The sequence below is a fragment of the Drosophila serrata genome, unplaced genomic scaffold (assembly GCF_035046125.1).
Source record: "Drosophila serrata isolate PLE 108 unplaced genomic scaffold, ASM3504612v1 contig_249, whole genome shotgun sequence".
Taxonomy (NCBI): domain Eukaryota; kingdom Metazoa; phylum Arthropoda; class Insecta; order Diptera; family Drosophilidae; genus Drosophila; species Drosophila serrata.
The window spans coordinates 1841026-1864905 of NW_028257147.1; the positions used below are offsets into that span (position 1 = coordinate 1841026).

The 23880-nt window shown below is 41.3% G+C and overlaps 2 protein-coding genes and 1 long non-coding RNA gene across 4 annotated transcripts; 2 read left to right on the top strand and 1 right to left on the bottom strand.

The window, feature by feature from the left end:
* Positions 1–276: 276 nt before the first annotated feature.
* Positions 277–1733, top strand: LOC147643665 (uncharacterized). The gene is made up of 2 exons (XR_015271664.1): positions 277–497; positions 587–1733. It is a non-coding gene; the product is annotated as an uncharacterized LOC147643665 (long non-coding RNA).
* A 9066-nt stretch (positions 1734–10799) lies between these two features.
* Bub1 (Bub1 kinase) lies at positions 10800–15666 on the bottom strand. Its single transcript, XM_086832507.1, has 2 exons — positions 14018–15666; positions 10800–13962 (listed from the first exon to the last, which is right to left on the bottom strand). Exons 1-2 carry the CDS (start codon positions 14996–14998, stop codon positions 11422–11424), a joined length of 3522 nt encoding a protein of 1173 aa, XP_086688633.1. The 5' UTR covers positions 14999–15666; the 3' UTR covers positions 10800–11421.
* Positions 15667–15912: 246 nt separating this feature from the next.
* On the top strand, positions 15913–23756 carry Nin (blastoderm-specific gene 25D). Of its 2 annotated transcripts, XM_086832508.1 has the most exons (8): positions 15916–16590; positions 17638–17882; positions 18092–18323; positions 18477–18560; positions 19296–21081; positions 21694–22144; positions 22210–22321; positions 22395–22680. In XM_086832508.1, the coding sequence occupies exons 1-8, from the start codon at positions 16332–16334 to the stop codon at positions 22670–22672; spliced, it is 3447 nt and encodes a 1148-aa protein (XP_086688634.1). In that variant the 5' UTR covers positions 15916–16331; the 3' UTR covers positions 22673–22680. The 2 variants fall into 2 exon arrangements, with proteins under 2 accessions (XP_020812438.2, XP_086688634.1); XM_020956779.2 differs by lacking the exon at positions 18477–18560 and having other exon boundaries at positions 15913–16590; positions 22395–23756.
* Positions 23757–23880: the final 124 nt, after the last annotated feature.

A 23880-nucleotide genomic window follows, 5' to 3' on the forward strand; every position in this document is an offset into this window, starting at 1 on the left:
GGGAGAACTGACCGATAAGAGAGGAAAATAAGATTTAATTTCACAACAACGCTTGGTTTGGGTTCAAGGATGGTCAACAAGGGGAAAGCAAACTTACTCGATTTATATTTCAAGCTTATATTATTGCATCACTTTTTACATATTTGAATATGCATATATATGTATATAGCGTTTCCCTCTAATTAGTGTTAATTGAGTAATCTATGAATAATCTTTAAATGAATCATTTGGCGTAATATTCATCGCCTTAAATAGGCAATCCGAAATGGATTCGTTACTAATCTAGAAATGATTGAAACCTAAAACATATTGCTATGATCGAAGCTATAGTTTTTATTATTATATAACCTTCCAATGTCATGCGTAATCTGATTTTTAAATACTTCGATTTGCTAAGTGGCTTTCGCAGCTTGACGTACAAAACTAATGGTTATTAATTTGATTATACTATATTTAGACTGTGGTGTTAAATTGACTTGGAAAAGAGCTTAAGCTGGGTGAGTATGCCGTAATTAGGTTGTTAATTTTAACGTTATATTTTAGAAGAATTTTCTTAATGGATTATGATGAATATATATATTTACAGGAAGGATAAATCCAGCAAAACTCACATGTTATTATTAATTCAGTTCAATTTAAGCTCTTTTGGGAGATTATTAAGATTTATGTGATGTACAATTACACGATTCTTGAAATTCGGAGAATATGGCAATTGGATCTTCAGAAATACGTTTCTTCTGCGATGTTCAGTTACACTCAGAATAGGTGATTCAGCGCCCAAAGAATCGAATAACCGGAAATTCGTCATCGATATGGATACATATATTTGCCTGTATAATATTTACTTAGCTCTTAAGCTATTCAGCTCCACTACAAAGGATTCTTCAAGTCGAAAACTATATTTATATATATAGTGTAAGGTAATTAAGTTATATACTGTCTTGAATGGTAAATACTGTACATGGTCTAGACCCGGCGACATGCCATTCTGGTTTTAAATACAACCGGAGATTGCATAAAAAAAAAGGCAAAAATAAAAGATTCTGATACCCCCACACACACACACATACAGAGAGATACGTGAGTGTGCGTGTGTAGTGGAACACTTGCACTTGCTGTTTGTCAGACGGACTGTCCCCCCTTCCTCTCCAATCCATCCATCATTATTCTCCTTCTCACTCTCAGTGTTCTCTGTGTTCCTGTCTGCTCCACTCTTGTGGGTGTGTGCGTAGAAATATCCGTTAAATTTGTATACACTTTTGAGAGAGTTTTTGGGTTTTATTAACTAAGTTGTAACATACCTATGTAGATATGTTTCATTGATATACCTAAATGCAAGTTAAAGGCTTCTTTTAATATTTTTTGGGATTCTTTCGTGATGTTCCCTGTATAATGATATCCTTGTATTTACAACGTGTATAAATTTAATAGTATATCTGTATATTGAAGAAAATATTTCATTTAAAAAATCTTATGATATATGTATGTATTTTAAGTCAAAATCGGATCACTAATAAGAAGGATTTTAGAAATATTGTATCAAAATTAAAGACTTAAATAAAAATTATATAAATTTGTATAATTAATATTATATAATTATAAATGACCTTTATTAAGAACCCTATAATGAAGAGACTTTTAAATATTAAGTTGACTTGATAATACACCCAAGAATATCTCCTGTAACCGAATCCTGTAGGGTAATAAAGAATTCGGTTTCCAACATCTTCCAACTCTCGTCTCATGTTAACGATGATTTTACAAACTCACGTATCTATATAAATTTATATGGCAACTTTTATATAGAAGCATTTTTTATATACACACATTTATGTGTGTAAGTTTACGGTAAAACAAAGAAACAACTTTTTCAGTTGCAATGCGAATATATAGTATGTAATCGAGCGATGTGACCGCCAACGCAACTTCGTATTTGTAATTGCAATTACTGTTTGTTGTTGTTCAGTTTTTTTTCCTTTTATTGGCGATAGTTGCTCTTGTTGGTGTAGTTGTTGTTATTGTTCAAAGTGTGATGACTTCCGCGTTTAAAATCCCGCGCAATTTTGCAATAAATCCGCACTGAAATGCAGTGCGTTCTAATGGCACCTCCTATCTCTCTGTCTCATGGGGGGAAACGCACCTGTATTTAGTTTGTGTATTTTGTTCGCTCGCTGATTCGCTTTTATCTAAAGAGTACCGCGTAAACCTTAAAGTTTATGAATGAAGCGCACAAAAAGAGGGGAGAAAAAAAAAACAAAAACTGCAAAACAATCGAGTGCCTATCAAAAGGCCTCGGACAACGTGAGTCACATGTGTCGTGATTATCACGCCCGTGATCGTGACAGTTCTCGTGAGCGGAAGAAAGCCCGAGAGAGAGGCAGAGAGAAAGGGGGAGAGTGTGCGCAGTCGAAAAATAACCGACTTGCTTGGTATACCCTCTAATTCGTGGGGTATATCACGTAACTTTATTTCTGGTAAGTTATTATGGTAATGTTAATGTTAGATCAGTGATCATGAAGTTCAGTGACTTAGTAAAATGTCTGGGAGAAAGGAAACTTCTGTGATCTCTTATTAATAGAGAGATATTATTTTTATATATCACATATTTCTTTATTAGGTATTTCAGTATTATTTATGATTGTTTTTCTTTATAAATCCTACTTTGTATGGGCTAGATCCTATTACCATTTTTACAGGGAACTAAAAAGATCTTTACTTAAAGCTTACCTGATTTTGTTGGCCGAATTTTTTGGCTTTTTGTTTTGATCGCGTCGTTTTAATGTGTTTTCGTATTTGTTCCGGCGGCTTGTTGTTGTTTATTGGGTTATTTCGTATACTAGAGTATATATAATACTGTATATGCTGCTTATTTGCGTCTCTTTAAATTCTGCACCCAAACATACATACGTACATATGGGGGCTTATGTGAGCAATTGCATATTTCAATTTCATTAATTGCGCCACAAATTACAAAAGAAATTACCAAAAATACGAAAGGCGCGGTCTGTCGTTATGAAATTCTCGATCTTTTCGGTATTGCGCTTTGTTTTTATTTTGTTTTTGGGTTTTGCGCCTTTCCTTTCCTTTTCAGGTTTTTGCTAATTTTTGTTTTCTTGGCCACAAACAAAAATTTCACTTTTCTCGGCTAGAATCTTCGAGCAGTTTTTGTTGTTGCCGCTGACGTGTGTATGTTGTTGTTTGTTGAATCGAAACTGAAAATTGTTGTTGGCTGCAGACCGGCTCTGTCGGCGTCGCTGTTGGCATCGCAGTTGCAGCTGGCGTTGACGTGGGCAGAGGTCTCGAAATGTTCTCAGACCGAGAGAAGAGAGAACGTGAGAGAGCAGTTGTGGGGAGCCTTTGGGGTTTTTCAGAATTTCAGAAAAATCGGGAAGGGAAAATCCCTTTTTAAATAAAAAAACTCAAGCTAAAAATTCGCCTTTTCTAGAATTGGAATTAATTGCAAATCATAATAGTTAAAATTATAAAAAGAAAATATGAAGATTCTTGGTATATTTTATAAATTAAGAGCAAAAAATATCCTAATTATTATAGTGTTATTTTTAAAATAAATCTTCATACAAAGATGCACATTAATTCCTTTAAATTAATGTCTTTAAAAAAATGCCTGAAGTTGAAGTTCAACCGTAATTGCAATTTATTCAAAGTTCAGTTTTCAGAGTCAACGGCGAACGAACAAGTTCAATGCTAAGTGAACGGACCGAACATGTTGCTTGTTGAATGGCAACATGTCGTATGGTGCATGTTGCATGCGCTCGTTTGCTTGTTCGGCTCGCTCGCTCGACCCAGTTTCGTTCTTTTCTTTGTTGGCCCGTTGGCTTTGGATTTTTTATGTTATGCCGCTTATGTTCCCCATCTTACCGTTGTTTGGCATTCGTGTTCTTTAACGGGGCCCGCTTTCTCTTTTTATTTTGGCCAAGTCAATTGATATGCTGCGCTATGTTTTGACGCTTAGTCCGCCAGCTAGCCCACTCCATTTTCACCCCTCCGATCCCGTCAAGTTCTTTTCAATCTTTCGATGATCTTTGGGCCATTTAAAGCGCTCTGTTCGATTTTTATTGGCTCGAAATTTAAAGAAAAATTTGGGTGGCTTTACTGTCTAGGAATTACATTTATGCATATTTATATCCTAAGGAAGAGAATGAGTCAACGATTGTTTTTAATAACAAGTCGCGACTTAATATGCATACAGGTATACTTCGATAAGAAATAAAATATGAAGTTTAAAGGCTTTAAAATCTTATTAAAGAAACTATTTAGGAGAATTGAAATTATAATTAAAAGAAGAAATTAATGAAAATATATTTTTAAATGTTTTGTATGCTAATAAATCAGTTACTTTCAGTTACCGAGTTAACACTGTAGAGGCCAACATGTTTAGACGTCTGCACACTCACACACTTAACAAAAAAAGTAATAAAGTACGTGTGCGTCGCTATTTTCCCCCTCATCTGCAGCCCCGCTCTCTCATCTCATCTCATTTTGCTCTCTCTCTCTCTCTTGCTCTCGTCCTTTATTGCGAAGTTAAACTTTTCAAGGTTAAGTCTTCGGCTGGCGTCGCCATCGTGCAATGACATTTGGGCAAAAGGCACACAGCCACAACCACAGTCACAACAACAGTCACAACACAACAACACTCTCGCAAAGAGGGACCAGAAGCAACATCCCATGTCCACGGTCACATCCACATCATCATAGCGAACATCGAACAACACCCTCTCTCGCACACTTACGCACAGCAGTTCGTTCACTTGCCGGGAACTCTGCTGCCGCTTCCTCCTCTTCTCCCCCTGGCTCCGTCGCTTACTCCCGATACTCCCGATCCCGATCCAGAGACACCCTACTCAACCATCTACCAGTCTACCGGCTGCCGTCTGCCGCAATTCCTGCGCGACCAGCCGTGGCACAGTGGCAGAAGTGAAGAAATTAGGGGTTAAAATATAACAAGTACGAAAATTAGGGAGGCTAGGTTCAGGAATTTTATCAAGGATTAGTGTAGTTTTTAAAAATATTAGCAACAGAATCATAATATCCTTGGTGTTCACTGACCCATTAGGCGTATACTTAATATTACTACGTATACGTATTTTTGAAGTTTAGAAAAGTTTTGAAAATATTTGATGGGCTAATTTTTAAATTAATTTACATTTCAATTCTATAAAAAATTAATATAAGTATTATTAATTTGATGTCCATTTTATTTTAATTTTTTTAATAAGCTCCAAGTACCATAATTTCACCACCTCAAATTTAATTGATTTAATTAAAGCTCTCTTTGTGACCACAGTGCTAGTGTCACCCCTTGAATATCTCCCTGTTTAACCTCTCACCCCCCCTCGATAATTGTCCGCCCGTCTGGATGTTCTCATTCTCTCAGGTGCACGCTACGCTTCAGTGGTCCAGTTGTTTAGCTTCGCTCTGCACGCTACTCCTTAACCAGGACCCTAAAGTGACACGTGTACACTAAGTAGAAATTCAGATAACCAATTAAAATGTAATAAAAAATAAGAAAAACTTTACATGCATTGAATTTTTTTTTAATTATTTTTATTAAACAATATTAGTATGTTTTTTTGGGGCAATCCTTCCAATAAAGTCTGTATTAAAATTCTAATTTTTACTTAGGTTCTTTGATTATTTTATTTTAAAATTCCTGAACATTTTTATAGACACGAAATCAAGATTAATATAATTTCCAGACTAGCCAGGATAATGATTTATTAATTATTCTATGTCTTGACCCTTTTTTTAATTAAACAATGCCCAAAAAGGATCATTTAAGAATTTTTAACATTATTTTTTATAAATAAATAAACAGTCGTCGGGCAATTTCATTATCCTGGCCCAGAGCTTACATAAGCCCCAAAAGGAAGAGTGGCAGGAAGATGATGTCTCAACCTCGATGCCGATGACTTTTACTGTCGTTTGGGTTATATATATATATATATATATATATATGTATATGTAGTATATGTGGGCGTCGTCTGCTGGATTTGTGCGGTGAAAGGGAAAGGTTATTAGACTCGTCCCGTGCAGGACCTTCAGTAGTGGAGCGGGCCCAGACATTGACTGCTCCTTATTGTTATAATAACCTTTCGTTTTTTTTCTGCTTTCGCTGTCGACGGAAGTCGCAGGAGTTGGCAGGAGTTGGCAGGAGACAGGAGGCCAGGAGTGCAATGACAGCAGTTAGCGTCGGTCCTTGGTCCTCGGATCCGGTCGCAGGCATTACGAAAGGCTCTCTTTTTCCTCTGTCTCTCCTTTGGCACAGCTTTTTGGAGGATTTCTCGGCTTTCTTTTTTGCGGGATATTTCGTTCGTTGACTCGAACTGCGACCTAGGATCTGCGCCGACCTTAGGCGTCGGCAAATGGCGGCCTCAGTTTAATGCACTCGCCGAGGTCACAGGACATCGAACACAGGACACAAGCGGCGGTCAAAGCCATTTGGCCCCTTGACCCCACAGAGAGCAGCCGTAATCACACTTCAATTACATTTGTTTTGAGATAAATATTAATGTGACAGGATTTGATTTTCAGTCGTGGGTCGTAAATAGATTTTCAAGTGTCGGCTTAGCAGGATATTCGGCATATTCAAGGGTGAATAAACCGAAACTGAAATGTGAAAGGTTGCTCGAGGTCAATTGTGGCTGATGAAATGTGTGAACAGTCCTGGTTATGATTTAAATTTGTTATGAAGGGTAACATGTTAGTTTGTGAATTTTAATTTGTATTTTATTATTATTTATTATTTTGTTGAAAGTACTGAACTTTGGTCGCATTTATTTAATTAATACACTTTATGTTCCTGATAGTTTGACCATATAAAAGTGAGTCATGTGAACATGATACTTGAATCCATTCATGATTATATAGATTTCATAAAAATTAGGAATGACCACATGTCATGAATTATCTAATTTAGTGACTAATGAAATCAGTGATGTTATCGAAGCTCATAAAAGGTGTCACATAATGGACCTTATCACATAGCTTATGAAATTATTATATCAAATTACAGTAGGTCAGTTACTCAAGTTAGTTTATAATAAAAGAAATATGTACTCGGTTTAGTTTTTTATTAAGAACTAGAACAAAATAATAAATATGAGATGATTTAATGCTAATTTTAACAATAAATTGAAGAGGAATAAATTAGATCTCCTTAAAATCCAACTATCTAAAATTACTCAATATTAATTGATTAACTTTTCATTAGTTTAGACTATTTTCCTTCCAGAACTTTCTTAATCTTTTATCCCACACTCTGTGTTGCCCCGCCCACCGACACAAGTTTCACCTTTCTGCTACTCAAATTTCCCTCGACCGAATGCAAAGTATTTTTCGAGAAGAGAAAATGCCAAAGAAAATTCGCCAAAAGATTTTTATGAGGTCAAAACTCATTACACGTTGCACAGTGCACACACACACACACACACAGTCATAGACACTGCACCATGCCGGTGTTAGCCCCAATTCGGCGAGTGGGAAAAAGAAAAGCTGCAGCAGGCAGCGGCCCATGACAGTTGCAGAGTTGCAACTTTCTAATGCGGCAACAGCAACTCAAAACGGATGTGGATCGCGGCAACGTGGCAGCATTATGTGTGCCACACAGCAACAGCAACAACAAGATGCAACAAGATGCAGCAGCTAGCCAACTCCAGCGCAAGAGCAAGAGCAAGAAAAACGAATTTCACCAAACTGCTTTCCACTGCAAATTACTTAACTATTTTCCCAGTTTTCGCTTTGTCGTGCAATTTGCAAACAGTTGTTGCATGTTGTTGCATATTAGCGGCTGCAACATCTCGCCATCGCCATCGACATCGGCCGAGGCAGTGAAAAGTTGGTCATGACAATCATCAAATGGCAAAACACTAAGAGGGGGTATTATATGTATCTTTCGTATTCCATTTATTTTATTATTTCTAGTGTGTCGGCGGTGGTGTTGTGTGCACTGATGCATTCCGCCGTCAGCCATTGCAATTTAGGTGGCCTCTGGTTAGGGTCTCCTTCCTCTCCAGCAAATAGCACTCGAACTTCAGCTGAAGTGGCTTTCTCGATGGGGGAGGGGGGAGAGAGCCCACTTAGTCACAGGAATATGACTAACCGACTGGTTCGACCCTAAGTTCATTAAATGAGTCAGCAGCAGGTCGGTCCTTCTTACCACAAGACCTTATTCTTGAAGCCCCTTTACATTCCTCAGGGCCAAAAGCCCCGAGTTCCTTGGGAAATGTTCTACCCTAGGGGTGAAATAGAGAACTTTTTTAACTGGTTAATCATCTTTTGATATTTTAGAATATTCTTTTAAGTATATAAAATATTACAGGACTAACAAAGAAACTTTAAAGATTTAAGCATTATCCTGTTCAAAATTCAATACTGTTGTGAATGTTTCGGATTAATATAAGTTCTTCGTTATCTCATCTTATCTATGTAGTAAATTATTGAACCTACCTAACATTATTTATATATTATTATATATTATTTTATATAAAAATAATATGTCTTCAAAATATTGTGTTTATACATTTTAATAATTAAATATTGAAGCTATGAAATATTTTAGAATTTAAAGAAGGAAATGGAGTACATCTATATAAACTTGAATTCAAAACTAATTTGAAGAAATTAAACAAATAAAAAAACAAACTATATTATTTTCGAAAAAAGTTAAATTTCACATTCGATTTTTTCGACTAGTTTCGATATATTTTGGGTTTCGATTAGGTATTTTTTAGAATCACTTAACATTATCTCAGATCACCGAATATATAGAAAAGAGGCCCAACGATAAATATTTTTTTATAAGATCTTAAAATCCAAAACTATTGTTAGAAAAATAAATACTAAATAATATAGAAGCTTATTAAAATGTATAAAAAAGTAAGTAATGGGGTTCTAGGATATCTGTAATATTTTTTTGAACTATCGATCAGACATTCGCTTAACCAATATTGGTTAAGTTAAAGATGACTGAAGGTTTATTAAGCTATGATTATATTAACATTCTTCCAAATACTTGGTAATGAAAATAAATAATTGTTAATAATATTTACCTAGTAAATCTAAATAAAAATAAACTACTTAAAGATAAAGATATAGACTTCTCAGTCCAACCACTGTCCGCATTTCTTTTAATGACCAGCAATCTTTTACCATATATATTTCCCGCTTAAATGTCGACATAAAAACTTGATTTAAAATCCTGACAAATCCGCTTAAACAGTTAACTAACTAGCTAAGTGAAAATAAAGAGCTTCAATGCATTTCTATAAGATTAATTATCGTTGGCAAGTGTACTCAATAAAGTTTTCTGGGATTAAGACTTTTCCTGAGACAGAAAGATACCGTTTTGGCCCCTTAATTAGAAACCAGTTAAGTGTCGTCGCCCAGCAAAGCACTTAACTTGATCTATTAACTCTATTTCTATTTATTTTTGTTAACTTCTTTTGGGATTGAGTATGAGTGAGAGAGATCCATGGCTTCGATATCATGCCCGTGCCCCAGTGATCTAATAAACGAGGCATTGTCATTCGCTCTACGCTTGGCATATCAGAAACCGACTTTGTTTGTCACTCAATATGCCCGAAGCTGAAAACTGGGACACATTCATTAGTTTATCGCATGCAAAACAATCCGCAAATGTATCCAAGGTGTGTGTGTGTGGAGTGTGTTTGATGCAGCTGCCTGCAGTCGTTTGGTCGACACACAAAAAAATAGAAAGTTTTTCGCCAAACCGTTTCGTTGTTAGCTGCAATTTTCTCTTTGCAATTTGATTAAATAAAATATTGTGTAAAGCCGGCAGAGCAACTTTCCCAACAGCAACAGCGCAGCCACGACTTCTAAGTCGGTTACTAGATGCAATAATAATTGCATTTGTCCCACTTTACTTTCACTTGGCAAGAGTCCCAAGCAACAAGCAACAAGCAACAAGGCAGCGCAGGCGTCGACTTTGACTTTGTGTGGAGTTTGCCTGTTGCAGCTTTTCCAGCTTTTCCAACTCCTCTCTCCCTCCCTGTCTCTCTCTCTCTCTCTCTCTGTTGCAACTTTTTCCAGTCGCTTGGTGGAAACTGTTTGCCATTTGGCTGCGCAGGCTGGCCGGGCAAAAAGGAAAAGTGGGTCAAGCGCACCATTGTTGTAGATGCTGCCTGTGTTGCTGCTGTTACTTGTTGCATGCAGCCACTTAATTGACAATTGCCGCTGCAACACACACACACCATTTACTATCTATAGGTGTGTGTGTTTGTGTTTGCCATTTGATTTATGAAACTGGGTTACCAAAGCCAATGCTGGCTTTCCTTTTTCTAACCCAACTACAATTTGGGAATAACAGAAAAAATATATGTTTATCGCCACTAATTCGATATTTGACGGGATGTTCGATATACCTATATATAAAATCGATATTTTATGGTTTCAATATCTGATTAATAGATCAATATTATGATTGACATATCTAAGCAATATAAAAGCAGAAACTAATTGTATCATTAAATGCCACATTTTTCATTATATTAAATTTGGATGTTTATAAAAAACTATTTTTAAAAACATAATCATTAAAAAAAAAAAAAAACAAATAAATTACATACATAATTAAAATGTTGTATATACTATAGGTATTTTGCGGATATTACTATTTTCATTTGAAATTTGAAATATTCTACGTATACGTAATATTTTTCTGGAACTTTTCTATAATATTGTTATTTGAAAATCAAATTTATTTAAAAATTTGATAAATAAAAAAATATATAATCTAAAAATCTCTACCCCAATTAAACTTCTTTCTTTGTTTGTGTTAACATTTCGTCAATTTATTTACTATCATTTAAAGATCTTTTTTATATATTTATCAATAGTACAGCAGATCGAATGCTTGCATCTTAAATATATGTACCTTTTATATTTTTACACCACCTTCAATATCGGATTGATTGGTTTTTCTTTTGTTTATATTGGTTGTTGTTTGTTTGTGTGTTTGCTGTACATTAAAAAATTACAATTTATATCCAAGATCCTGGTTCCTGGTTCTTTTCTTTTACTCAAACTGTGAGTCTGCGCCTAATATTTACAATATTATTATTTTTTTAATTTTGTAGCGTTCTATATGCTCTTGGTTAACCTCTGCTTTCCTGTTTTCTTTTATTTTTTTGGCATCGAAACAATAAATAAAAACATTTAAAAAAGATTTAAATGTTATTGAAGCTAAGCTATAGCTGGTGAAAGAGAACTAAACTAATGTATAAAGAACGTTTTAGGGCTGCGGCCAAAAAATAGAGAAGAAAATGATCTAAAGAACATTTTCCCTGGCTTAAAAAGGTGAAAATCTTATCCACCTGGAAACTATAAGGTGACTTGGTCGGCAATAAAAACAGTTCTACAAAAATAGAAATAGGAATAGCTTGGTTATCGTCGATGCAGGATGTTGGATAGAGTGCGTATCTGTTTCTGCAGCTCCGACTCCATGCGAAAGCCCTCCTCCTCGAAGATTAACCGCATCTCCTGCAGCGCCGGCAGCTTGTCCGCCTGCATATTGAGCAGGTCACCAAAGAACTTGGTCCACACATGCTTCTTGAGGTAACGCGGCAACTTCTGACGAATCTCCCAGTTGGCTCCCCGCTTCAGCGGCTGCATATACTCACCGAACAACATCACATGCACGGTGGCCGCAATACAGAAGAGATCCGTTTCGTAGGACCAACTGCGTCCCTCCTGCATCTCGATGCAGGTGAACCCATCCGTCTGCACAACCTTACGGAACTTGGTACGTTCGGCGTCCGGAAACAGTGACATGTCGATGGCGCAACCAAAGTCAATCAATCGCAGCGACGGCAACGGACTGTCCACACTGGGCACACGCATCAGGAGGAAATTATCGGGCTTAATGTCCGCATGGATGATGTGATGACGATGCAGATGGTCCACAATGTTGCAGATCTGTGACGAGAAATGCATCACCAGGGATTCATGCATCACCTTTGTGGTAGCCTGACGTAACTTATTATTGATGTCCAGCAGAGAGCCGAAGGGAGAGAATTCGGTGGCTATTAAGCTGGCATTTGGTGCTATTATCGCCGTGGAAATGTCCATCAAACCGGGCAAAATCTCCGGCTCTGTGATGCGTTTCAGCACCTGATCACATATGTAAATCTCCCACGTATTTGGTGGCTTCTGGAACTTAAGAGCCACCACATTCCCGGTTCTCGAATCTGTGGCTTTGTATACCGAGCCATAGGAACCGCGGCCCACCTCCTTATCGATGTTGAATGTGACGCCTTCGAGGACATTGAGGGTGCGAGTGTTGGATATTTTTGGCAGTGGGGTTTGCACGATCTTGTAGCTAGCATGGGCATCATGATCGCCCGGAAAGTCCAGCTTGGCGAGGAAGGCGCGACAGAGTTCGCTGCTGAACGGATCAATGGCCTCCTTGGCCATGTGGCGGGCTATTGTCTCCACAGCCTTGGACAGCCGACGCTCCTGAGCCTCCGTGTCGTGCTGGGTGGCAAAGTACGAGTTCTCCTGGAACGTGGAGAAGTCCGCCAGGGTGCTGCTGTTGCCATTGTTATTATTGCTGGTACTATTGTTATTATTGTGCGTTTGCAATGTCTTATTGACCGATTGGAGCAAAATCTGCTGTTGCTGATGATGCTGGGAGGCGGAGTCGCGGAAATTAAGTCTATCCACAGCCAAGGAGAGCGAGCTATTGGAATTGTCCAAGGCACTGGCGCTGGAGAATGAAAAATTGGCATTGTCGTTGAAACCGCCAAGTGCTGCTCCGGTAGCCACGCTGCTGGAACTAGCCGTGGAAGCCAACACATCCGCCGCCGAGGAAGCCGAGTTGCTGTTGCTGCAAAGATCAGGCTGAAACTTGCTGCGCTTGACTTTGGTTCGAGCCCGGCGATAGCCGTTCACCTCGCTCTTGGGTGTCGATGTCTGGCCCAGCATGTACGGATGGAAGTGGTGGTGTTGGTTGCCGCCGCCATTGCGTTGACGCTGGACGGGTATGGGAGAGCCTGGAACTGGCTCCGGCGGTGGGTAATGAAGTGCCTGTGGCGGCTGTTGGATTATCTGTTGCTGCTGATGTTCCTGGGGTTGCTCCTGCTCCTGCTGCTGCTGTTGCTGCTGGTAGACGTTCTCTATGGTATAGGCACTGTAGGTGCTGCTGGGCTCCTTTTTGAACTTGATCTTGATTGAGCGGTTCTCCTGCTCAAAGGTGGTCTGCGCGCTAAACTGCACGCCATTGGTGTAAGCTGGTTCGCTAGGCTCTTCCTCCTCGTCCTCATCCTCATCTTCTTCTCCTCCATCGGAATCTTCTTCCTCGTCATCTTCGTCAGCCGCTTCGCCTTCTTCCGCTTCGTTCTCTTCGTCCTCCTCGCCTGCGTTCTCCTGGCCACTACTGCTGTTGTTATTATGCCCGTAAAGAGCTCCATCCACGGCAGTCATGTAGTAAGAGGTCTCCGACCCATAGGAATCATACAGTGCCTGCTGCTCTTGCTGCTGCGGCTGCGTCTCTTCTTGTACTTGTGGCTCTTGCGGCGGCTTCACTTGCTTGTATTTGCGGGATAGAATCTCCTCGGGACTGTACTCAATGCCGGCGCCCGGAGGATAGACCAACTGCTTGGCATAGTGGCATACCCGCGAGGGATCATCCGGCTCTTCTAGAGTCAAAGCTGGTTTCCAGGTCTCGTGATTGTTGCGTCCATACGCATGAAAATTGCGCGGCAAACGCAGGCCAGTCACATCACTGGCTGCTGCTGCTGTGGGTGACGATTGGGGCGCCGCATGGGCATTACCATTGCGATTGCCGTTCTGTTGCGGAAGCGGCTGTGGCGGTTGTTGCTGTTGAGGATGGGCATGTTGCTGTGGAACAGCCGGTTCATGATGTTGCGGAGGTGGCTGTTGCTGCTGTTGCGGCAAAGGTTGCTGCTGGTTTGGAACATATTGCGGCTGCAAATTGATGAAATTTTAACAAGTTTTTTAGGGTTTTAAAACCAATACTTACTTCTGCCACTGGAGCAGCATACTGAGGTTGAATATGTGCTGTTGCTGTTGCTGGTCGCGGGGCAGGATGCTGCTGATGCTCATAGCGCGGCTGCTCCTGGTAGTGCGCCTGATAGCCCAGCTGTGGCTGCTCTGGAGGCTGATGAAGCTGCTGTGGTGCAGGCTGAAGCTGTGGAGGAGCTTGATGTTGCTGAGAAGCCTGATGTTGCTGTTGCTGTTGCTGCTGCTGCTGCAATTGAGGAGGTGGCGCCTGATGCTGCTGCTGCGGATGATATTGCTGATAGATATTCTGCTGATATGGCTGGGGACGGTGCTGCGGCGGATAAGAATGCGGCAACTGCTGCTGTGCATAGTTTGTAAGCTGCTGCAGGGCATCCTGCTGCTGTTGATGTTGCTGTTGCTGCTGTTGTTGCCGCTGGTAGAACATCGATCTCGCATAGTTAAACTTGGAGTGTGCATGCTGCAGTTCCGCATTGCTTTGTGCCTTCTCCTGGAAGGCCAGATTGAAGACCGCCTCAGCATCTTTGAACTCCTCTCGCGACTCGTAATAGGCAGCCCATCCAATATAGAAGGCGGCCACCTGACGGCCCGTACCGCGTTGAAAGAGGACCTGGTAGAAGTGTAGCGGATCCGTTTGCATGGCTATGTACTTTAGCCACAGACGCACCAGGCGTGGGTCCTGGCGATAGTAGTCGTTGTGCTCGTAGACGGTGAGGCAGCGCTCCAGGGTTTCGCGGAACTTAAGCTCTGGATCGCTGTGCGAATGATTCTCGTACCAGCAGATGTAGTTGTACCAGTGATCCAGGGGATCGGGGCCTTGGTATAGCGAGATGGCGTGCTCCCATGCCTGCTTGTCCTTCAGGAAGCTGTGCATCTCGTCCGGACTTGGCACCGGCGGGGCACTCGCTGCGGCCGCCACGGCTGCCATTCCCGCTCCAGGAGCCGAGCCCGATCCCTGGCGCATGTACGAGTGCATGGCCATGTCAGGCGGAAGGGGGAATCCCCTGATCACGCCGCCGAGCGTCGTCCAAACAAATTGGAAAGAACCTTTCTGCTGCTGCTTTACTGGCCACTCGGAGTTCTCCGATTTTGGGGTTCAGTCGCGCTCCGATTGGACACTTGTGCGCGTTCAATGCACCCGCTCGCTTAGTCCCTGGTTATTAAACAGCAATTGCACATGATTTTTTTGGCTAGTTTTTCCTTGGCTTGCTGCGATCAAAGATATTTTTCCCTTTTTTTTTATTCTTTTTTTTAATTTTTTGTTTCAATGTGCCCGCAGGCTATAACGTAGATGAATCTATAAATTCTTCAGAAAAATATGACATTTCTCCCCTCGACGATAGCTGGTCACACTTAGCTAGAGGACCAACGAGATATTTAGCGTTGCCATAATTCTTGAGAAATACGTTTGCACTGCTTTTTGAAAAAATACTTGCTCCGTTTTGCAATACCATGTTAAAAGTTCTCAAAACACAGCTTTATAAAAATTTGTAAATTATTTTACTTTTTTTTAACAAGCTATATTTGTGTACTGCTGGAAAATAATATAAATGCGCTGCTATCGATAGGCCGATAGTAAAGTGCTGTTTAATAGCGCTTACAAGCAGTTGGATCGGACGGATTACAACACTGCGTGCAGAAGAACTACACACCAATTTGAAATGTTAACTTTCAATTATACATTGATACAAGTAATCTACTATTCCTACATATTTATTAGTTGACTCATCCATTTTCTTGCAACTTGTTTTAAACTGTCTGAAAATATTTAGATTAAACATCGAATATCAAAACAAGTTATTTATATATTATTGTTTTTTGTTGACTCTGAAATAGTATGATCACTGGTGTAAGGTGAAAATATACCATAAAATAAGAAAAATCTACTAGATTCGTGTAATTACTGGAAGTTCCATCCCTATGCAGCTGTTTCGGTTAATTGCCACCAGAAGGCGCCACCGTTTTGCATTATTGTTTTTTTTATCAACTCGCAAGAAATTTCGTAAATTTTGTCGGAAAGAACCGCAAAAATCCGAGTGCTAATGTTACGTTTCATTAAAGTGCATATCATATATAAGTAGTATTAGTATCCCGCACACCCTCGCACTGCAACGAAACACGCGGAACGTCCTCCCTCCCCGCCACCAACGCGAATTATTTTTGTTTTTCGACCCCTGGCCGCGCGTCCGTGGTGGAGTTTCCCCCAAAAAAGGTGCAGCAGCGGCGGCGAAGGAAACGCAATTGGACATATTATCGATTTGACCGCGCGTGGCGAGCGTCCTGCTGCAAACTGAGGTGTCCCCCTCGTTCCACCCATGGAGGTGTCCGCCGATCCATACGAGCAGAAGCTCTACCAGATGTTCCGCAGCTGTGAGACGCAGTGCGGCCTCCTGGACGAGGGGTCGCTGCTGAAGCTTTGCTCGCTGCTGGAGCTGCGGGATCAGGGCGCCGCTCTGATCGCCAGTCTGGGCAGCAGCCATAAGCTGGGCGGTGTGTCCTTTGGCCAGTTTAAGGAGGCGCTATTGAACTTCCTGGGCTCTGAGCTGGACGCCAGCACTTCGTCGGGATTTATGGGTGAGATAACACAAGCAGCACAAACACACACATGCAATATGCGGTAATGCTAGCTGGAAATTTCGTTGTGGGTGACTATGATATGGGAAATTGTAGTTCTTTCAAGCTCGACATATCATGTTAAACCTCAATATGTCATTAATAATGACTCATTATGTCTTAATAATCATTTGGGTTTGTTTTTTTCAATATGGGGTTACAGCTAGGCCTTTAGTTTTGATTTCGTTAATCTTGAGTTCTGTCTTAATTGAAATTTAGGTAGTTCTTGGTGACATTTTCAAAATTATGACATTTTCAAAATTAAAGCCACAAATAAGTCTATTAACTTTTGTAAGTTTTTAAAAGATAGTTTTTGTATTCAAATATAGATTTTAAGTTGACTAAGTATCCAGTTCTGGGCCTTAGACCTTAATTTTAACAAATCCGAATTGGTTTTTGCCACTAATACCTATAAGAATTTTAAGCCTTTTCTAAGTTACTAAAAAAATGATTATATATGAAAATAGAGCTATATGGCGATCCCATTTTCTTATATCAGATTTATAATCTGTGCAAACTTAAGCCAAATATTAGATAATAAAGACATATTTGTATAAAGAGCAGGCACACTTTTGCAAGTTCCAAGATGTCCCTCTGGAAATTTCTGGGTCTGAATTAGGACACTCTCGCCCGAGAGCAAGGGTACATAAGCATCATTATCAGATTAGCGGATTAGCGCCTCAGGAGCAGCGGCAGCTGGTGAAGTGTCATAAACTCTCAGATGCAATTGCCAATTATTTATGACCATTGACGCCTACCTGATCCCGCTGAGCCTAAACCAAAGATGCTACTACCTGCCTTGAGTCCTGCATAAATACACGAATCATTCAGCTAAACAGTTTAGTCTTGTTCAGAATGGGAACGCGCTTCTATTACCGCCAAGCCGGCGGACAGATAACAGATCCAATCGTCGAGAAATTAGCCGCACGCTTCGGTAGCCACTTGAGAGAGACACCAATAATCTCTTCCAGTTTCTCACTAATCTGTGATTTCATTGAATCTTTGCAGAGCGCTCGCTAGTGATAACAGATGAGCCGTTGGCCAGCACATATATTGAGAGTCCGCCAGAGTCCTCTGACCGTGAGGTGTCACCAAAGTTAGTTGTGGGCACCAAGAAGTATGGCAGAAGATCCAGGCCGCATCAGGGAATCTACGAGTTGTCGGTAACGGATTCGGACAACACGGATGAGGATCCGCTGCAGCAGAAACAGCAGCAGCGCAGCCTCAACGGTGCCGATGAGCTGGGAGCCCAGGTGAGTTTTGTGGGGAAGTTGCATCAAGTCACGTACGCGGTGTGGCAGTGATACAAGATGTGAGCTTTGTAAGCCAAACTGCAGTGTAAGCAGTTTTTCTCAAGCCATGATGGTAAAGTGAGCGCTATTATTATAAAGCAAGCTAGCCATCACTTCTTTTATCTTTTAAATCCTTATCGTAAAACTATAATTTATATTGCTCTCCACAGGTGCAACGTTCCTCCTCCCAAAGCGATATCCATGGCAGTCGGCGTCTGCGTACCGTCCACACCAGTGGCAGCAAGCTCAAGCGTTGCGCCTCCCTGCCAGCCCGCCGGAATCTTCAGTCCAAAATGCACAATATCTCAACGGGAGCGACGACATCACCAACGGCAGCCGCCAAGCTAAAACAGCTGTCCATCCAGAGCCAGAATCAGCAGAGCAGCAGTGTGGAGTCTTTGGGTAAGTTACCGGCAAGCAAAACCGTTCCCCGACACCCGAAACCCGAAACCCCATTCCCCGTTGTTGTTAGCCCAAAGTACCCAAAAAAAAAAAACAAATTTACGTTTGAAGTAATGATAAAAGAATCACTTGTTGGTTTGGTACACACCGCAGGCCATCACTTGGCCGCCACCGCATCCGCACCGTCGTCCGAGCACCGGAGATGCTACAACGGCGGCCGTTGGTTATGTTGCAAAGGTTTGTGCGCTCTTTTATAGAGCAAATTGTCAACATGTCAACACTCTCCCCCTCAACAAAAATCCACCCAAAAACCAATCATTCTTGGTATATAATCGCACCCTATGTAGCTGCACTCGTTTTTACGTATAACCATAACCCAAAATTACTTTTCTGGTGAAGCTGGAACAGCTAGAAGCATTTTTTCGTTGGTTTTTAAATAATATTTGAAGTTTAAACTGGATAATTAAATATTAAAAGTATACAGAGTTTCTTTAAATAGTATTTTGAGTTTTTTTTTTATAGATTTTATGTTTTGTATCAGCATTTTCTGCCATCTCTACCTAAAACCATACCATAAGACAAATCTAGAATGCTTAAGAACTATAAATCGAATGTCTTTACACATCTTATCCGTTTATAATCTTTTTTAAAGAGTTCAAATAGTTTCTTTGTTTATTTTTGTAGACTCCAAGTAGCTAAAGGCACTAGAAATGTTTTAAAATATTAATTCTTTGCCAATCCAACAATTGCTCCAATGTTTTAACCGATACCCAGCCACTTGATACTTTCGGCGCTTTCGCTTTCACCATCAAAACACAAAAAACCCGAAACCAAATCACATTTCCAAACCCCAAATCCCCACTCCCACCTCTGGTATCTTGGGCTATATAATAATTTCAATGTGTATATATACAATGTCTTATCTAATAATTTCCCCCTCATGATAATTGTGGATTCCCCCTGAACTTACAGACACCGTGACGCCACAGCAACTGGAGACGATCAGTGCGCACAGCATAATCGATGCCTGGGAGTTGGCCAGCATTCTCAATTGCCGCAACCTGCTTCATATCCTTGGTTTCGATGAGGACGAAGAGGAAGTTAACCTGCAGCAGCTGACCAAGGCTCTGGAGGAAGAGATACGCGGTCTCGATGACGCTCAGGAGCAGTCGAATATGCTGAGGGCTTTGGCTGCCCTGCAGTCCACCGAGTTGGGCAACTATCGCCTCGCCTTTCGCCAGCAGCACGAGGAGAATGTGAAGCTGAGGGCCGACAATAAGGCAGCGAACCAAAGGGTAGCCCTTCTGGCCGTTGAGGTGGATGAGCGGCATGCCTCGTTGGAGGATAACTCCAAGCAGCAGGTCCAACAGCTTGAGCAGCGGCATGCCAGTATGATGAGAGAAATGACCCTGCGGATGAGCAATGATCGTGATCATTGGACCAGCATGACGGCCAAGCTGGAGGCGCAGATCAAGACCCTGGAACAAGAGGAGATCCGCCTTAAAACGGAACTCGAACTGGTGCGCACCGAAAACACAGAGCTTGAAGCGGAGCAGCAGAAAGCGCATGTGCAGCTCACAGAGCTGCTCGAGCAGAATATTAAGCTCAACCAGGAGCTGGCACATCGGTCCAGCAGTGGCGACGGTGTCAGCATCAGCGGCATCACTCCCCAGCACAGTCCCTTGAGCCCCAGAAGGCACAGTGAGGACAAGGAGGAGGAGCTGCTGCAGCTCATGGAGAAGCTGGCTGCTCTCCAAATGGAAAATGCCCAGCTGCGCGACAAGACTGATGAGCTGACCATCGAAATCGAGAGCTTAAATGTGGAACTGATCCGATCAAAGTCCAAGGGCAAGAAGCAGGAGAAGCAGGAAGACCAGGAGGCGGCTGCCACGGCCACCAAGCGGCGTGGTGATTCACCCAGCAAAACGCATCTCACGGAAGAGAGTCCGCGCCTGGGAAAGCAGCGAAAGTGCACCGAGGGCGAGCAGAGCGATGCCAGTAATAGTGGCGATTGGTTGGCACTCAATTCCGAGCTCCAGCGTAGCCAAAGTCAAGATGAGGAGCTGATCAGCCTGCGGCAGCGGGTGGCAGACCTGGAAAAGGAACTCAAGGCCGCCAAGGAAGGTAGATCTCTCACTCCCGAGGGTCGCTCCAAGGAACTGGAGGCAAGTCTCGAGCAAATGCAGCGCGCCTACGAAGATTGCGAGGACTACTGGCAATCGAAGCTTAGCGAAGAGCGGCAAATGTTCGAGAAAGAGCGCCAGATCTACGAAGACGAGCAGCAGGAGAGCGACAAGAAGTTCACCGAGCTGATGGAGAAGGTGCGCGAGTACGAGGAGCAGTTCAGCAAAGAAGGGCGCCTCTCGCCCATCGACGAGCGGGATATGCTGGAGCAGCAATACGTAGAACTTGAGGCGGAAGCCGCCCAACTGCGCTCCAACTCCATGCTAATGCTCGAGGAGAAGTCGCAGGAGATAATGGGCCTGCAGTCAGAGATCGAGGATCTGCGTCAGCGGCTGGGTGAGAGCGTGGAGATTCTTACAGGCGCCAGCGAACTCACACCAGAATCGGTGGCCCAAATGAGTGCCGAGGCGGGCAAGAGTCCGGCTAGTTCCCCCATCAGCTACCTCTGGCTGCAGAGCACCATTCAGGAGCCGGTAAAGTCATTTGCCGGCGCTGGAGACGAAGCCGCTGCCAGTGCCATCGAACTGCTGAGTGCCGGCGGTGGCGGCTCACCATCGCACAAGGCGACTAGCCGGTGAGTATGCTATGAAGACTCTGTGTTTGTGTGTCCTTGGTGTATGTGTGCCTGCATCTTCATGTGTCCAATCTCCCACATTAATCTCTCTGTTTTTTATGTATATATTTATGTTCTTGTTTTGTCCCACATTTAATCCCTAATCCATGTCTACAACCTAAGCTCATTTAGTTCCTAAGTTTATGTTTGTGTATGTGTTTAATAAATATAATTTATCTAAGGAAAATTACCTTATAACGAAGAAATAAAGAGGGGAGGTAAAAACTAAAGTAAATTAATGATAACCCTCCTGATTTATGTGAATAAAATCATATCATATTAACATCATATTGCTATTTATATTTTTTTAAATAAAAATATCTAATGAATCTAGAAAAATATTTTTTTTTTATTTGTTTGGTTAGGTTTTCTCTTTTTTTTTACGATTTTTTGGTCCACTTCGGGTTTTGGGTTTTTCTTGTTTAAACTTTTTAATATAGTAACTTGAACCTACCTTAAAAATAGATCAATATATGAATAAATACGTTCTTTAATAGACTTAATTAAGCTTTTTTTTAATAAACTCCATATAAACTCCATTCTCTAATTTCTGGTTATCTTTGATTTAAACAGAAACAACCTCACCACCTCGGAGACATCCATCTTTAGTACCACACCCTTCGACAGCTCCCACTCTGGTGGTCCGTCGCCCACAAATAGTGACACCACAAATGGTTCTTCAGCCGCGGCATCAGGTCCCGCGCCCATCAGCAAACCCAAGCGACGGGCACAGAGTCCACAACAGGTGCAATCCGAGGGAGAAATCGCCGACTGTGAAACCTCGTCGACGGCTTCCAATAAGAGCTTTGATACCCACAGTCAGGTGTCCATTAGCAAAACGTCTTGCCTTAGCCACGAAAAGTGCACCAGTCCCAATGCCCTCAAGGAGGAGCTGAAGCGCCTCAAGTTCTTTGAGTTGTCCCTGAAGGAGCAGATAAAGGATTTGAGCCTGCAACGTGACGGTTTGGTCATGGAACTGCAGCAGTTGCAGGAGGCGCGACCTGTGCTCGAAAAGGCCTATGCGGTGAGATTGTGGATATTTCTTGATTGAGATGAAGTCTTATTTTATTTCGGTGTTTATATATTTAGCGAACAACGCATCCAACACTTCAGCAGCGACTGAACCAACTGGAGCTGCGAAATCGCCATCTGCAGAATGTCATCAAGCAGCAGCAGCAATACACCGAGTCCCTGATGCAGCGTGAGTATAGGGATCTATTGGGATTTCCTGTTGCTGTTAGATAAATATATTAATATTACTTTTTTTTAACCAGAATCCTGGAGGCAGCATCAAGTGGAGCTCAACGAGCTGCACGGCCGGATCGAGACACAGGGCGTTATGCTGGCCGATCAGACGCAACGTTTGCAGAATGCCGACATACTGGTTAAAGATCTGTATGTGGAGAACTCTCATTTGACTGCCACTGTGCAGCGGTTGGAGCAGCAGCGGGCAAGGGTGAACCTCATCCATCAGCAGCAGCAACAGCAGCAGCAGCAGCACAGGCTCGTGGGAGCCGCCGCCACCTTGGGCGGAATGCCCGGCATGCCTTAGTAACGGAACTATATAGTTTATAGAACTAGACAAAAAAGAAGAGAAAGACAACAAAAACCTGAGGAGGAAGGGTGCTCAGCATCGTCGGCAGACATCGATATCGTTATGAATGTTAGACACACTCGGTAGAATAAGTTTCGTATTCGTACGTGGCGTTTTTTTGTGAATGAATGTGAAATCCATGTTGTGTGTTTGTTCGACACAAGAGCACCAAGAGTTAAGCAGGATATTATATCGAAATTTTCGATTTATCAGCCTTAAACATCGATGTTTTCAAACTCTAACCGAGATACCGCATAAACAATAACTAAAGTGACTTGAACCTTAACGTTAACTTTAAACCTTAAACTAAAAATGAAACTTAAACCTAAACTCACCCACGCGCAAAGAGGAACAATCCACACACTCGGTAACTTAATCGGTAATCGGCTAACTAAACTGATCTGAACTATTTACACGATAGATACTGAATGATAAACCCCTGATATGCATGCACTGCAATGTTGACCTTACTACATTAATTGACTACCGAAAAATAGTTAACGTATATATTTAATTATATTAGAAGAAGCAGTATTTTAAATTTGTTATGCGTCTGAGTGTAGGCGGAGCGCGTTTATCAATGTTTATATATCACGTGCCCATAACCAAATGCATCGGAATTGTTGTTAATATTATTGGTAGAAAACGAATGCAAACCAAGCAAAATTAAGAGGAATGATCTATTATATGATATTGATGATATATACTATATATTATTATGTAACGACAAAAGACCTGTAAAAAACACACGTATCTATGTATTTAAATTGCGATTTAAGTTAGCCAATACTCTATCCCTAAACGCTTTTGTTAAACCCTTTTCCTCCGCCCACAAAGTAACACTCGATTTAAAAAAAAAAAACATGTACAACAACCTCGATTTAGTTATATAGCCACTCGATCCCTCACACACGCTTCGTGTTGGGATTTTCAGTGCATAACCAATCTTCGATCAAAATAGCTTACTTTTTAAAAGTATCAACAAAAAATATTTAACAAAAAAATATAAAACCAAATATACAATTTAAAAAAACTACCAAAATCTATTGCATTTTATGTGGTTATTTGTTAAGTATATTTTTTAAATGCGTTCTTCTATTTTATCAAAAAACTCAACAATAAAAAAGGAAACATTAGAAATATAATATTACATTCAATATTTCAAA